General features: G+C 36.0%; 1 protein-coding gene across 9 annotated transcripts in view; it reads left to right on the top strand.

The window, feature by feature from the left end:
* Positions 1-15615, top strand: part of LOC126353879 (cyclic GMP-AMP synthase-like receptor) — a 324472-nt gene that overhangs the window by 179340 nt on the left and 129517 nt on the right. For all 9 annotated transcript variants that reach the window (XM_050003074.1, XM_050003077.1, XM_050003079.1 and 6 more), the window contains one exon: positions 14016-14141. In XM_050003074.1, the coding sequence (XP_049859031.1) occupies positions 14016-14141 (126 nt within the window). The remainder of the gene's footprint in view (positions 1-14015; positions 14142-15615) is intronic.

Here is a 15615-nt window from a genome sequence, read left to right as displayed (position 1 = left end):
ATGCAAGCAATGAGTGAAAATAGGCGTAGTAAGCTAATTTACTATGATGTTTATCACCAAAATTTGCAATGACCCTTATTGCATAAGTAGCTGAACTCAAACGTTTCAGCAGATCCTCAATGTGTTTCTTCCAATTTAATCTCTCATCAATGGACCACCTAAAAATTTAGAATATTCTACCTTAGCTATATGCTTCTGATTAAGGTCTATATTTATTAATGGCATCATACCATTTACTGTACAGAACTGTATGTACTATATCTTATCAAAATTCAGTGAGAGTCTGTTTACACAAAACCACTTAGTAATTTTCTGACATTATTGACAATTTCATCAGTTAATTCTTGTTTTTCAGGCGTGATTACTATACTTGTATCATCAGCAAAGAGAACTAATTTTGTCTCTTCATGAATATAGAACGGCCAGTCATTAATATATATTAAGAACAACAAAGGACCCAAGACCGACCCTTGTGGAACCCCATTCTTGATAGGTCCTCAGTTTGAGGAATGTGCTGGTTTATGCATATTATGAGAACTGCTTATTTCAACTTTCTGCACTCTTCCAGTTAGGTATGAATTAAACCATTTGTGCACTGTCCCTCTCATGCCACAATACTTGAGCTTGTCTAGCAGAATTTCATGATTTACACAATCAAAAGCCTTTGAGAGATCACAAAAAATCACAATGGGTGGTGTTTGGTTATTCAGATCATTCAAAATTCTATTGGTGAAAGGATATATGGAATTTTCTGTTGAAAAACCTTTCTGGAAACCAAACTGACATTTTGTTAGTACTTCATTTTTATTGATATGTGAAGCTATTCTTGAATACATTACTTTCTCAAAAATTTTGGATAAAGCTGTTAGAAGGGAGATTGGACAGTAATTGTTGACATCAGTCCATCCCCTTGTTTATGAATAGGTATAACAATAGCATATTTCAGTCTATTAGGGAAAATACCATGTTCCAGAGAGCTATTACACAGGTGGCTGAGCATCTTACGTATCTGTTGAGAACAAGCTTTTAGTATTTTGCTGGAAATGCCATCAATTCCATGTGAGTTTTTGCTTTGAAGCAAGTTTATTATTTTCCTAGTTTCAGAGGGAGAACTGGGTGAGATTTCAATTCTATCAAATTGCATAGGCATGGCCTCTTCCATTAACTGCCTTGCATCTTCTAATGAACACCTGGATCCTAGTACATCCACAACATTTAGAAAATTATTATTAAAAATATTTTCAACTTCTGACTTTTTGTTCATAAAGTTTTCATTCAATTTGATGGTAATACTGTCTTCCTGTGCTCTTGGTTTACCTGTTTCTCTTTTAATAATATTCGAAATTGTTTTAATTTTATTATCAGAGTTGCTGATTTCAGACATGTTTCACATACTTCTGGATTTTTAATAACTTTTCTTAATATAGCACAGTAGTTTTTATAATGTTTGATAGTTTCTGGATCATTGCTCTTTCTTGCTTTTTTGGTTACAAGATATTTTTATACCCTTAGTAATCCATGGTTTGTTACATGGTTTCTTACAAGTATATTTAACTATTTTCTTGGGGAAGCAGTTTTCAAATGCATTTATTAAAGTGTCATGAAATAAATTATATTTTAAATTGGCATCAGGTTCACGGTGCACATCATCCTAGTCCAACTGCTGTAGGCTTTCCCTTAAATTTGCAATTTTTAAATCATTAACTGAACGTAATACTTTGGAGGACTGTTTAGTACTGCTGATTGGAGCTATGTCATATATTGTAACTAGCTGTGCACCATGATCAGAAAGACCATTCTCAACAGGCTGAGCATTTATCTGGTTAAACTTATCTTCCTCAATAAATAAGTTATCTATCAGTGAGCTGCTATCCTTTACCACCCGAATAGAAAGATCAATAACGGGTGTCAAATTGAAAGAACCGAGCAGGTCATTTTTCCTATTACCCTCTTTCAGAGAATCTACATTGAAGTCCCCACAAATAATAATTTGCTTCCCCCTGTCTGACAGATATCACTACAAGGAGTCAAAATTTTTTTGAAATAGATGAAAGTTTCCTGATGGGGACCTATATACAGTTACAATTATAAATGTGCCTTTAATTTAAGCTCACAGCCACATGCTTCTATATGTTTCTCTACACAAAACTTTTTTGTTTCTATACTTTTTGCACAATGATAACTTGTGACATATATGGCAACTCCTCCTTTCTCCATATTTTCTCTAATTACATGTGCAGAGAGCTTATATCCACTTACATTTACCTTATGCATATCAGTAACAATGTGATGTTCAGACAGGCATAGTATATCTATTTCATCCTCAGCTTCTAAATCTTCTAAACAAACCAGAAGCTCATTTATTTTATTCTTTAAACTCCCAATATATTGATGAAATATACTTACATTATTTTTAATTATACTTTTATGAGAACCTTTCCATATTCTAACATTTGCAGTACTCTCCTGTCTGAGTTTCTCATTGTGCTTAGGCCTAGTTCTTATACCAGTGGTCACATGGTGTTCAGAGAGGCAGATTATGTCAACTGGGTTGGGTGACTTTAATTCATCAATGCAATTACCTAGGACTGAGATACAACTTGGTGGAGATAAAATTTCTGGTGATTGGCGAAAATTTATAATTGACAGCTGTGGTTGGTGATCCAATGTGCTAGAATTGTGCTGTTTAATTTCTTTCCTAAACTGAAGATTTGTTTCAATCCTGACCTCTTGTAGAACTTGACATCTTTCTGTCTTACCTATCCTAAAAAAAGGTGCTGCTCCAACACCTGTAACCACTGGTATTTTACCATTCATGGCAGTGCCTCCCCTCCTTAAATTTCCTGCTATTACCCCAGCCAGTTTACCCTTCCCTTTCCTGTAGAGATGTAGGGTGTGCCTCGTATAGTCCCACCTACTGAGAGAATCCACAGGAACCACACCAATATGAGCCCCCGCACCCGACCCAAGCAGCCGTTCCAACACCAAATTAACATTCTCAACAGAAGAGTTCAAATGAGGCCGTCTCATGACAGATAGAAATTCAACATTGGTGTGTCTCGATGCCAACGCAATCTTTACCAGGTCATGCTCTATACTGTACCCAGGATCTCTGTCGATACTGTTCCCTGGCCCTGCCACAATAACCACGGTGTCTTACCAGGTAAATCCTTTACAGAGTGAACCTAAATCCTCTGTCACCTGATCCAGACTAGCACTTGGTTTGAAAAAAATGGTGACCTGGCATTCTGGTTCTAATTCCTCCTGCAGAAGTTGGCCTCCACCTCTGGCATGAGCACTGCCTAACAACAAAAACTTTCTTCCTTTTCGATGACTTTCCTACATTCTTCTTCAATTTCCTGTTGAAAGTTCCTGTCTACACCTACCAAGGACTCTCATTTTCCATACACAAAGATATATCCTGGCACTTCACTCAATAATTAACTCGAGTCAAATAATAACATATTTTTGTACTTCCTTAAAATTATTTTTATATATTTTCTTTGTATAATTAAACCTACTTAGCATCCACAAAATAAAGTTCAAATGATTTTATTGACTGTAGAATGGTGCTCCCTCTGCCTTGAATTCACATCTTCGTTATTGTTTTACTTATCAAACTGGGTGATCAGTCCATGTGATTAAAAAAATACAAAAAATAAATAAAAAAATTGATCAGGATGTTCTTATCTTGATGTAGTCTTTGAACATTCTTACTTTATTTATTTACTTATTAATTAGCTTTTTTTGCTGAGTTTAATATATATGTACTCCCCTTCTTTTATCATGATAATAGTAGCTAGTTTTCAGTTGTCATTCATTTATTTGCTAATCATTTTCTAGATCCAATACAGGCAGAGAACCTTAAGGAATATGGGAGAAACTTAATCTGTATTTTTTGAATCAATAAACTATCAGCATGCTGCTTAATTCTATTCAGTGTTATGGCTTTTAATTTTAACCACGTAAATAGTAAGAACACTGATACTTTGGGAAATTATGCTGCCAATACCATTTTACTTTATAGCTGCTATTCATCTATCCCTAGCAGCTTAACCCTTAACTAGTGTCATGCATCTGAGGGACAGCTGTTGATCTTCCTGAAACACATCATCTTTTCTTCTGGGGCCAATTCACCTTTTTCCTCCATGTACCTTTCAGCTGGAGTGCTGGCCTCTCACTGTGAATGTGTAGTGTCATTCCATCATTTGATTACTTGATAATTCTTAGTCAGATGTATTTATCAGTATTTTATGTTTATTGCAACAATTAGGGTGTAATATATTATAGCTGTTAGTGACAGTGTTTCATAATTAATTTGAACCATATGGAGCCTCTACCAGATCCATCTCACCATTCATAACAGTCTGAACAGACTGGTTAGTCTCTCATGCTGAGAGTAAGTGAACCAAACATTGAAATGTGTTTGGAAGAACTAATCAATGAATTTTTGATGTCAGTGAAACTAATCCAGAATATTATGATGATACAAATTAAAAATGGGTGTGAATGATGATTATGATGATGATGTTGATGCTGGAGCCTTGAACATACAAACAGGTGAATATGACTAATTTATTTAGAGCCATATTGCCGCCATTCTAACTTTTGTGGATGGAGAAACAGCTTCAAATGGAGAAAAGCTTAACCATAGACTAGAGTGAAAAACAAGGCAACGTAACATTTACTTTTTACTCAAGAGATTTTGAATGAGATTCTACAGTGGTCAAACATAAGACTGCTAAAATAATAGTACTTTCCTATCTTTTGTTCATGATGTTTGATGTTCTTGAGCTAAGAGCATTTGTAACTTTCACAACAATTCACAAATCTGGCAACAAGGCCACAGACAAATTTTCATCAATGCATATGTAACATTTATCACAACGCTATAAGAAAAGGTTTTTTTCGCATCAAGAACTATTCATTATGGAAATTCAGACTACAAGCAGAAAAGGAAAAAAATAATATTTGACTGCTGCAGTATCAAACATTTTTAACAGATTTATTTTTTGACCGAGTGAGGTAACTCAGTGGTTAGCACATTGGACTCATAATGTGATTTGGGAGGACCATGGTTCAAACCCACATCTGGCCATCCTGATTTAGGTTTCCCATAATTACCCTTAATTCCTTCAGGCAAATGCTGGGATGGTTCCTTTGAAAGGGCATGATTGACTAACTTACCCATTCTTCCCTAATCCTATGGGATTGATGACCTCACTGTTTGGTTCCCTCTAGATCTATTTACAACTGTCAGCAGTGTTACTCAATATGCTGTACTACTTGTAATGATGAAATGCTTGTGCTTTTCTTCCATTGATGTTGATTCTGGATGTACCTGCCAAGAAAACTACGAATCATGCATTAAAGGTTGTGTGTATGACACAGACCACACAACACCTACATTGTAACCTCTAAAATGTTTGAAAGTTAACATCAGAATGTAAATTTATCCTATGCCACCCTCCTAGATGTGGACCTCCTCCTCTCTGATGGCTCCATCCACATTAAACCCACCAGCCGCCACCAGTACCTGCATTTTGACAGCTGTCATCCCTTTCACACCAAGAAACCCCTCCCATACAACGTGGCACCAAGGGACAGCATATCTGAATTGACAAAAACATATGCTGAGGGTCTCACCAAGGCCTTCACAAACAGGGACTATCCTCCAGAAACAGATCCTCTGCAAACAGATCTCCCATGCCATTTTGACTCATGCCCCCTATCCTCCTACCACCCCCAAGAAACAGCCACAAAGGAGTGTCTCCTTTGTAACCAAGTTACACCTCGAACTGGAACAACTAAACCACATCCTTCACCAGAGCTTTAATTACCTATCATCATGTCCTGAAATAAGAGATTCCTCCCTTAGATACTTATATCCTAGTCTATCCCTACACCACTTCCAGTCCCAACCCCTTACCACAATGATCATATCCCTGTGGAAGATCCGGGTGCAAAACCCACCCAGCATTTCCAATTCCAGTCCTTTCACAGGTTTATTCTACTCCATTAGGGCCTAGGCCACCTGTGAAAGCAGCCATCTCATTCACCAGCTCTACTGCAATCGTTGCACAGCTTTTTATATTGGTATGTCTACTAACCAGCTGTCCAGCAGGATGAATATCAACTTCCTAACTGTGGCTACGAGCATAGTAGACCACACTGTGGCACAACATGCAGCTGAATATACCACACTGGATTTCAATGGCTGTTTTACTATCCGAGCCGTCTGGATCCTCCCCTCCACTACCCACTTTATTGAGCTGTGCTGTTATCTTTACAACAAATTCTCTGCTCCTGTAATTATCCCAGCCTCAATCTATGGTAACATACTGTTCCCACACCCTCCACCAAACAGTTTCCACCACCTCTGTCCTATCATCTCCCACACTGATTATCTGCAACTCTCTGCCAGTTCATTCACACATCTTTCCCTGCCCTTCTTCTTTTTTGCTCCAACAATGAAAAAAACAATGACTGTTTTCGTCATGTCTTGAACTACAAAACAGCAATGGACAGTGCGTGTTTGAGATAGTTCAAGTGCATTTTGTGCTCAGGAGTTGTTTTTTAAGAGTTACCTCCCTTACTGCAACAGTCATTGGTAGAAGGGTTGTTTTATTGGTAGGAGAAGATTAGATTTAAATTGAATATTGTGTCAACTGTATGTTCATACTGACCCAAAGGATGGAGGAAATATTGAACACTCTGTCAAAATTAAAGGCTTGGTTAAATGCTGAGATTGATAACACTAATGTTAATTTAGATAGAATGATAGATCAATTGAAAGTTCAAAGTGTTAAGTTAAAATCAGATCCAAAGCAGTTAAATACTGATTTAAAGTCTGAATGTGCTGAATTAAATAGGAAAATAGATCAAACTAATGTTAATTCAAAGGCAGAATGCAACTACAGGACATGCCATTGCTGTGAATCTCAACTAACTCTTAGATAGATAGACACATTGTTGACTCACATTAAGATATATAAGCAATAAATATTTAGGTATCTAAATTACAATCTGTGGTTTCATGTTTAATAGGAGAGTTATGATCTGAAATTATTAAACAGTGTGTCTTAATGAAGAAGTAGCTAAATGTGCTCAGCTGCATGTTGTGACACTAGGTAGTAATCTTAATTCTTGGCCACAGTTTGGCGGTGGCCTTTCATTCAGGTGGACAGCTGATGGTCATAGGGGTATAAAAAGTTGTCCAGTGAATGCAGCAGAGTTGTCATATGACATGGTTGCTTCACAAGTGGCTCTGTCTCTGATGGGGCAGGTTAAGACTGTGACAGAGCTGCAGTAAGAAGTGTTGGGTGGATGGATTGGGCAGGTCTTACATCTGGGTCTTTCATATGGATATGATCCATGTGGGAAGAGGTTGGAAAGATTGGGTGTGTGTGGGAATATGACACAGGAAATCTGATTGTGAACTAGGTTTGTGGGGTAGTGTCTGTTTCTAAAGGGCATCATGAGACCCTCAGTATAGTGGGTAAACGTGTTCTCGTCTTTGCAGATACACTGCCCACACATAGTCAAGCTGTACGGGTGTGATTTTTTGGTGTAGAAGGAATGACAGCTGTCAAAATGCATGTAATATTGGTGGTTATTGGATTAATTATAGATGGAGATGTGGTTGGTGCCATCAGAGAGGGAAACATTAATGTCCAGGAAAGTGGTAGGTGAAACAAATGGGAGAGAAGGTTATGGGAGTGAAGGAGTTCAGGTTGCAGGCGAACAAAGATTAGGTGTCTTGGTTCTGAGTATAGATCACAAAGCTGTGATTAAAGGGAAGATAAATGTTACAGATTAAATGCTAATTAAATGATGTGTTTTATGTCTGCAAAATAAAATTTAGTAAGTGAACAAATAGTATTTAGGGTAACTTTTGGTGTCTATTGTCTGCACTAGGAAAGAGAAAGAGTGCCAGACAATTATTTACTATCAAGACAAATAAAAGGCAGTTAAAGGTAATTGGTAAATTTATTTTAGGGTGGTAATCTGTGGATTATCTGTAAGATCACACTATTTTTAGAAACATGTAAAACCTGTAAATATGACTTTAAGGATAAGATTTTACTAGAAATAATTATTGAAGGATTCAGTTGTGTGTAATATTGAACAGACCATTCAATTCCTTAAGTTTATGTAATCATAGTGATATTGTTCTTCTGAGTGGGAGACTATGTGTTGTTACTTACCACTCCAGTAGGGCCGGCCGGTGTGGCCCAGTGGTTGTAGGCACTACAGTCTGGAATTGCGTGACCACTATGGTCGCAGCTTCGAATCCTGCCTTGGGCATGGATGTGTGTGATGTCCTTAGGTTAGTTAGGTTTAAGTAGTTCTAAGTTATAGGGGACTGATGACATCAGAAGTTAAGTCCCATAGTGCTCAGACCCATTTGAACCATTTGAACTCCAGTAGGGTGATGTGTAACTGTGTCTGCCTAGTTGATGAATGATGGTCACAATATTCAAATAATATAACAATTTATTGACTAATAATCAACAACAACCCCCTACATCTGGTGTCTACTATATTGTTGGCTTTCTTGAACATTCCAGATAGGGCAGTTTTGTGCCAACAGTCAGTAAGCCCCTTATTAGAATGCAGCACACACTTGGGAGACACTGGAGAAGTAGTACAGTGGCTGAAGAAAAACTTCCTATCATTGAGGAAATATTTCATGGACGGAAATCATTAGAAGTATTGTGAATAGAGGGGGTGTTTATGTACATCTGGATGAAGTGTTTTGGATTTATAAGAGAAGCATATAATGTTAGAAGTAATAAAAGGGAACTGTGCAAACATGTGAGTGCCAGCAATCAATGCCGTGTGACAATTTGAGTATAGTAGGGGTGAACATCAATGTAATTAGATAATGGAAGAATGTGTATGACTTATTGAGGAAACCAGAGGGACAGTTAAATCTTCCTGAACATAAAAAATGTGTTGAATCTATCATTGTTACTAGACAGAATGAGCAATGATATACTGTTTGAAACTGACAAGGGACCATATACTTCTTTCAAGGATAAATGAAGTGTTAAAGTTGGGTGACTCCTGTCAGTCTCATACTGTCACTAAGCATAGATCACTATATGCATAGCAAGCTGTCAGTAGGTCAGCTTAGGCTCATGATAAAATTCAGTAGCTGGCTATGTACCTTGGGTAAATGCCATGTCTTTCATTCATCCAGTTTTCACTAAAACTGAGTGAACTATCATTATTGGGAGAAATATAAGAGTAAACAAGTGTGAATTACAATCTATACATTGTCCTGAGATATTAAGCATGGTACATGTGTTTGATATTGGTTTCAGATCCATATTTAATTCACCAGAATTCACATATAAGTTACTCAGTTGTATAAAAATGTAATTCCCTTTTACAATTTAACATTTCAGATTCCACATCTAACAAATTTCAATTTATCTCTATGCTTTCCTGAGTCGCTCCTGTAATGTGTTCATCTAACGTATTGATATGATGGTCTGACTTAGAATTAATTGTATCTAATTTGGTGTTTAATTCAGTAACAGCTTTCTCAAATTCAACTCACTGAGTGTTTAAATTAGTTTTAAACAATGAGAAATCCAGGATGGAATAATGACAATATTATGAAAAGGATAGCTGCTACTCACCAACTTGCATCTACATCTATATATGTATTCTGACGATGTAAATAAAACAGAAAGAAACTTCCACATGGGAAAAATATATTAAAAACAAAGATTCCAAGACTTACCAAGCGGGAAAGCGCCGGCAGACAGGCACATGAACAAAACACACAAACACACACACAGAATTACGAGCTTTCGCAACTGGCAGTTGCTTCATCAGGAAAGAGGGAAGGAGAGGGAAAAATGAAAGGATGTGGGTTTTAAGGGAGAGGGTAAGGAGTCATTCCAATCCCGGGAGCGGAAAGACTTCCCTTAGGGGAAAAAAAGGACAGGTGTACACTCGCACACACACACACACACATATCCATCCGCACATACACAGACACAAGCAGACATATGTCTGGAATGACTCCTTACCCTCTCCCTTAAAACCCACATCCTTTCATTTTTCCCTCTCCTTCCCTCTTTCCTGACGAAGCAACTGCCAGTTGCGAAAGCTCGTAATTCTGTGTGTGTGTTTGTGTGTTTTGTTCATGTGCCTGTCTGCCGGCGCTTTCCCGCTTGGTAAGTCTTGGAATCTTTGTTTTTAATATATATATGTATTCTGTAAGTCACCATATGGCACATGGTAGAGGACATATTCTCATAAGCATTTCCTTCCGTCTTCCACTTGGAAATGGCGTGAGGGACAAATGACTCTCTATATGCCCCTGCACAAGTTCTAATGACACTTGTGATACCTTCATGGTCCTTTCACAAAATGTATGTTGGTAGAAGTAGAATCATTCTGCAGTTAGCTTCAGGTGCTGGTTCTCAGTTTTCTCAGTGGTTTTTCACAAAAAGAATGCAGCCTTTTTTCCAGGGTTCCAACTTAGTCCATGAATCATCTCCATAATACTTAAGTGTTGATCAAACCTACTGGTAAGAAGACTAACAGCAGCCCTCTGAATTGCTCTTAACATGTCTTTAATCTGACCTATTGGAAATCCATAAAACTCAAGATTCTGGAATTAGTCACTCTAGTAGTCTACACATTGTCTCTTTTACAGATTAGTTACTATTTTCTAACCCCAATAAATTGAAGCTAACCATTCATCTTTTTACTACTGTTTTTATGTGCAATGTTATGCTTAATTTAATCAATATGACCACACCAAGCAACACACTACTAATGCTGTATTTGAACTTTACAAGATTGGTTTTCCTACTCATCTGCATTACCTTTCATTTTTTTTACATTTATAGCAAGCTGCCATCCATCTCCTGAACTATAAATTCTGTCTAATTCTTTATGTATCCCCCTACGGTCATTCAATGATGAGGCCATCCCATGCACCACAGCATCATCAGTAAAGACCCACACATTGCTGTTCACCCTTTCTCTCAGATCATTTATGTATATAGGGAATGAGAACTACAAATGATAGTCTTGTCTCTGATAAACACTCACTCTCAAAGTCAACATACAGGGCTCTGTTAATAAGGAGTCTTCAAATGTCTCAGATATCTGGGAACCTAACCTATATGCACAGAATTTTGTTAACAGTCTGCAGTGGAGTACCATGTCAAACACTTTCCAGAAATCAAGCAAAATACAATGTGACCATTTCCCTTCATCCATGCTTTACAAGCTATCATGTGAGAAAGGGATAAGCTGAGATTTGTTTGAGTGATGCTCTGTAAATTGACACTGACTTGTGGACAGAAACTTTTCTGTCTTAAAGAAATTTATTGTATTCGAACTTGTAATATATTCAAGATGTCTGCAGCAAAGGGTATTACTCTGCAGTTATGTAGCCCATTCATTTACTATTCTTAAGTAAAGTAGTCAGCCACAACATTTTTTCAGTCACTTGGGACTTTGCACATGGTGAGAGATTTGCAATAAATGCAAGCTAAGCCTCTCTGTAATACCAAACTGCGATTCCGTTGGAACATGATGACTTATTTGTTTTCAACTCTTTCAGTTGCTTCTCTATGCCAGGGATCCTTATTACTGTATCCTCCAGCTTGGAGTCTGTGTGAGTATCAATTGACTTATGTTTGTAGAGTCCTCCTGCAAAATTTACTCTTTACTTTACATTAGTTTGGTCAATGAGTGACTGGATAGAAGATTTTGACATCCTTATTGATGTTATGTAGTACCAGAATTTTTTCTTGTTCTTGGCAAGATGTTTCATTAAGTTGCCTTCAAATGTTATGAACTGTGGCCAGCTTCTGCATTCATACACAGCATATGCACACTCCATCTATCCTAATGCTACTGACATACGAATTAAACTATAAGCACATGCATAGACTGCTAAATATCTAAGTTGCTACTCTCTTGGTGTGTCACTACTGGAGGCTGAAATCTGACTGAGGTGTTGTAGCTGTTCCTCCTGCTTTGTTTATTTCTTCATTTGTTACCCTCGGTGTTGACATACTGCAATGCTACATTGGCTGAAAAATGGGGTTTGTAGTTTGGACACTGACTACTGGAAGTAATGTAGTCGACAGATGCACAGTCCTTCAAATAAATTGAATGGTCACTGTCATTGCTTTAGCATATGAGCTATCGGTGTAACACGTATTTCACTGTTAAGCTGATGCATTGTTGTCATTCTATGTAACACAGGTTCCTTGTCTGAAACTCAGCCGTGGACTGACTGTCTCGTGACCAAAAATCAGGACCTTATATATCATCACAATAATAGGTACTGAACTACACACAGTTTGATGTTTAACTTAAAGAATTTACAATTAAAACCTAGCTCATTAAATTAACTGAATACATCACAAAATTCATTCCTTTTTAACAGTTTCTTCTACTACAAGGGTTAGGCCGGATTATTTGTTTAAATCATGAAATTGTCAGATATAAGTATGCAAACAATACATTTGACAAAACTGTTAAAAACTTAATGATTAATTAAGGGTTGGCTCTGCTAACATGTTTTTGAATAGAGCTATGTAGATACTTTAAGATTACTAGTATTTCGTCTACCAAATGTTTATAATTAGTACAGAATTTTTATTTATTTATATGTCAACAGTAGAATTTAATATATAAAACAATTACTGATTTCACCATATAATAAAAGACACTAACTAGTAATAGTCAAAAACATTAGAAAATCAACTACATACATAAAACTAAGCAAGAAATTAGGTCTGGTTATATATTCTTTAAAACTGAGGGCCAACCTTTTTCTTTTATGGAAATGCAGATTATACTCGCGTATGCTAATAGTAATTAGTTACGGGTGAAACAACAAATTTAAGAAGGCAGATTGCAAAAGAAGGGGAGAATTAAAATTATCCCAGCTTGCTTCATCACAGTGTGACCAATGATCATTGACCATTCAAAACAAACAAGTGACAACTGCACAACAAACTGCATGAATCTACACCTTTCAATTATTAAAATGTGAGACTGTACCTCTTAAATGCACTATAGTGTATTTTACGTTGTTTTGGTCCATTAATAACATAAAAATCGAAATTTGGTATAAAAAATGCCATAACATGTAGCAATAACACTAATATTTTGCCAAAAAGAAAGCTGTGCAAGGTACGCTAATTTTTCTCAATTTGGGACCAATTTATTTGCGTTTAAAATTTTGTACACTATAATGTGCTTTATAAGTCTGGAGGGGTTAACCACTTTATGTGTAATGCTAACTTAAAAAGGCTGTGCCATTTGAAGAGAATCTTTAAAACACATTATCTCAAAACTCCTATTTTCCAACACCAATAGTCATCGTGTCAGAACTCACTCAAATTTAGAGACAGATTCTTTTTTTTTTCCTTTTTCTTTTTTTTAACCAACACCTCAGAATTTAGTGCTGAAACTAAATATCACAATAGCTCAAGATCCAAAATTTTTGACGGAAGGTCCCTTTCTGCAATCAGTCTCACATATGTTCCTTAGGGATGTTGCACTTCTCCAAATTAGGCTGTCAATGCTAGGAGCTTTTATGTCCACTTCTTTGCAGGTACTTCCTGTCATGAAGTTACTTTGATCACTGTCCAACCTCGAAGATAAGCCTCATCCCTTGGTGTAGTTCTTTACATGCAGATAAAAATAACAAATCTGTAAAATAACTGTGTACTGATTTACAGTAACTTGTTTTATGGCTTTCATTCACATGTATTATTAATTAGAAAGAATATGCAGGGATTTATATATCTCTTCTGGAATAATATGTAACACTATAATATGGTTATATTGCACCACATGCAATTCACTCCAGATTGAAAGTGCATTGTTGATGGTTATTGACACAGTGATTAATATTGTTTGTGTTTTATATCACAGGACTGCCTCTCCTCAGCTGCAACAGTTCTATTTTCTGCTTTTGTTATTTGCTGAACAGAATAAGTAATTTCCATTTTCTTTTCTAGAAACTCAGAGATATTCAAAAATGGAAAGGAATTTCAAGCTATTATATAAAAACTATGTTTTTGTGGAAGACTCATGCAAATGGTAAAAAATATTGGCAAAAAAGTATGGGCGAGACTTTCATTGAGGTAAGTATAGTTGTATATAAATTAATGGTTCAAATGAATCTACTGACATCTAATACAAGTTGTCAGTTTCATCCCTTGACATAATGGTGTGGTGTGTGTAGTCATAGATGTGCAAATTGTGACTTATAACATTTGAAAATAAATAAATATGGATATTTTAGTCATTTAGAATACTGAACTTTGCAAACTACAGTCAATGTTGATTACCAACAATGTAAGTTTAAATGGTAAGACCACAACTAAAAAAAAAATTAAAAAATATACTCATCTGTTGGAACTATAACTCTGTCTTGATGTTTAGTAATGTTAATGAATGAAAATGCAGTTTTAAACTACTTTCCATTTATTGTGGATTCTATCAGCCACAGAGAAACATTACTTTATACATTTCTGGCAATGCCGAACAAAGACTATCTGACTAACTATGGCTATAATTGGACTAACTTGGCAGGCATTGCCAGTTGTTGTATAAATAACATTTAACATTTCACAGTATTGTTTAGCTTAATGCATAACTGAAATTATAATTAATAGTTGTTCATTTTTCACAGTTTGGACACATAATTTGTTAATCCAGAACTTCATTACAGGTTTTACACAAGCAGAATTACATAGCAAAACATATTTATATAAAAAATTATATAAATAGATGTCTTAAGCAATTAGTACAGAAATAAATTAATTTACTTTTTAATCACACAGTTGTTTTCCTGCTATCATTGTCCCTGACTCTTTGGCAGAATATTAAAAGATTTATACAGTCAAAAGTTATGTAGAAATATTGTAAGTAATTTTAAGTGATTTTGAGTTGCTACAATGTCTTCTAGGACTTTGTAAACATAATTTGTATCTAAAATAACAATTTTGAAATGTTAATGCATAGTGTTTAGTATAACAACTTTTGCATCTTGGTAAAACATCAAAATTATGAATCACAATAAGTTAGCAATAATCACAAATATCATGTTTCCCATGACCTATGTATCAGCTTCTGAATTGAAGTTAGGGGCTCAGATTGTATACTGTTTGAACCATTGATCACTTCCATTAGCACCCCCCCCCCCCTTTTCACTCCAATCCTCCCCCACCCCACCCACCCACCTCAAGATATATATACCATTAAAAATAACCAAATAAATAAAGATAAGTTTTATCTCAGACCACACTCCACTGCAGAGTGAAAATTTCATTCTGAAAAGATAACCTAGTTTGACTGTTACAGATAGACATGGAAAAACTATCATTTCTAGCATATTTTAATTTTAAGTAATGTTTCTGATAATTATCAATAATAACCCTCCTTTGCTTAGATTACATCACTGTGCATTCAATTGTCTGTCTTTCAACATAGGCTTCTAATTTGCATTTGGTGCTAACATGCTGTAGACAGTGATTACAATCTCTCATTGCGATTAAAATGCAGTTAGCCATCACTGAATTGCTTTTATATTATTCTTTATTCTTACATTTCAAG

The sequence above is a fragment of the Schistocerca gregaria genome, chromosome 3 (genome assembly GCF_023897955.1).
Source record: "Schistocerca gregaria isolate iqSchGreg1 chromosome 3, iqSchGreg1.2, whole genome shotgun sequence".
Taxonomy (NCBI): Eukaryota; Metazoa; Arthropoda; class Insecta; order Orthoptera; family Acrididae; genus Schistocerca; species Schistocerca gregaria.
The sequence above is the reverse complement of the archived record's forward strand: the minus strand, read 5'-3'. Positions and strand labels throughout refer to the sequence as shown.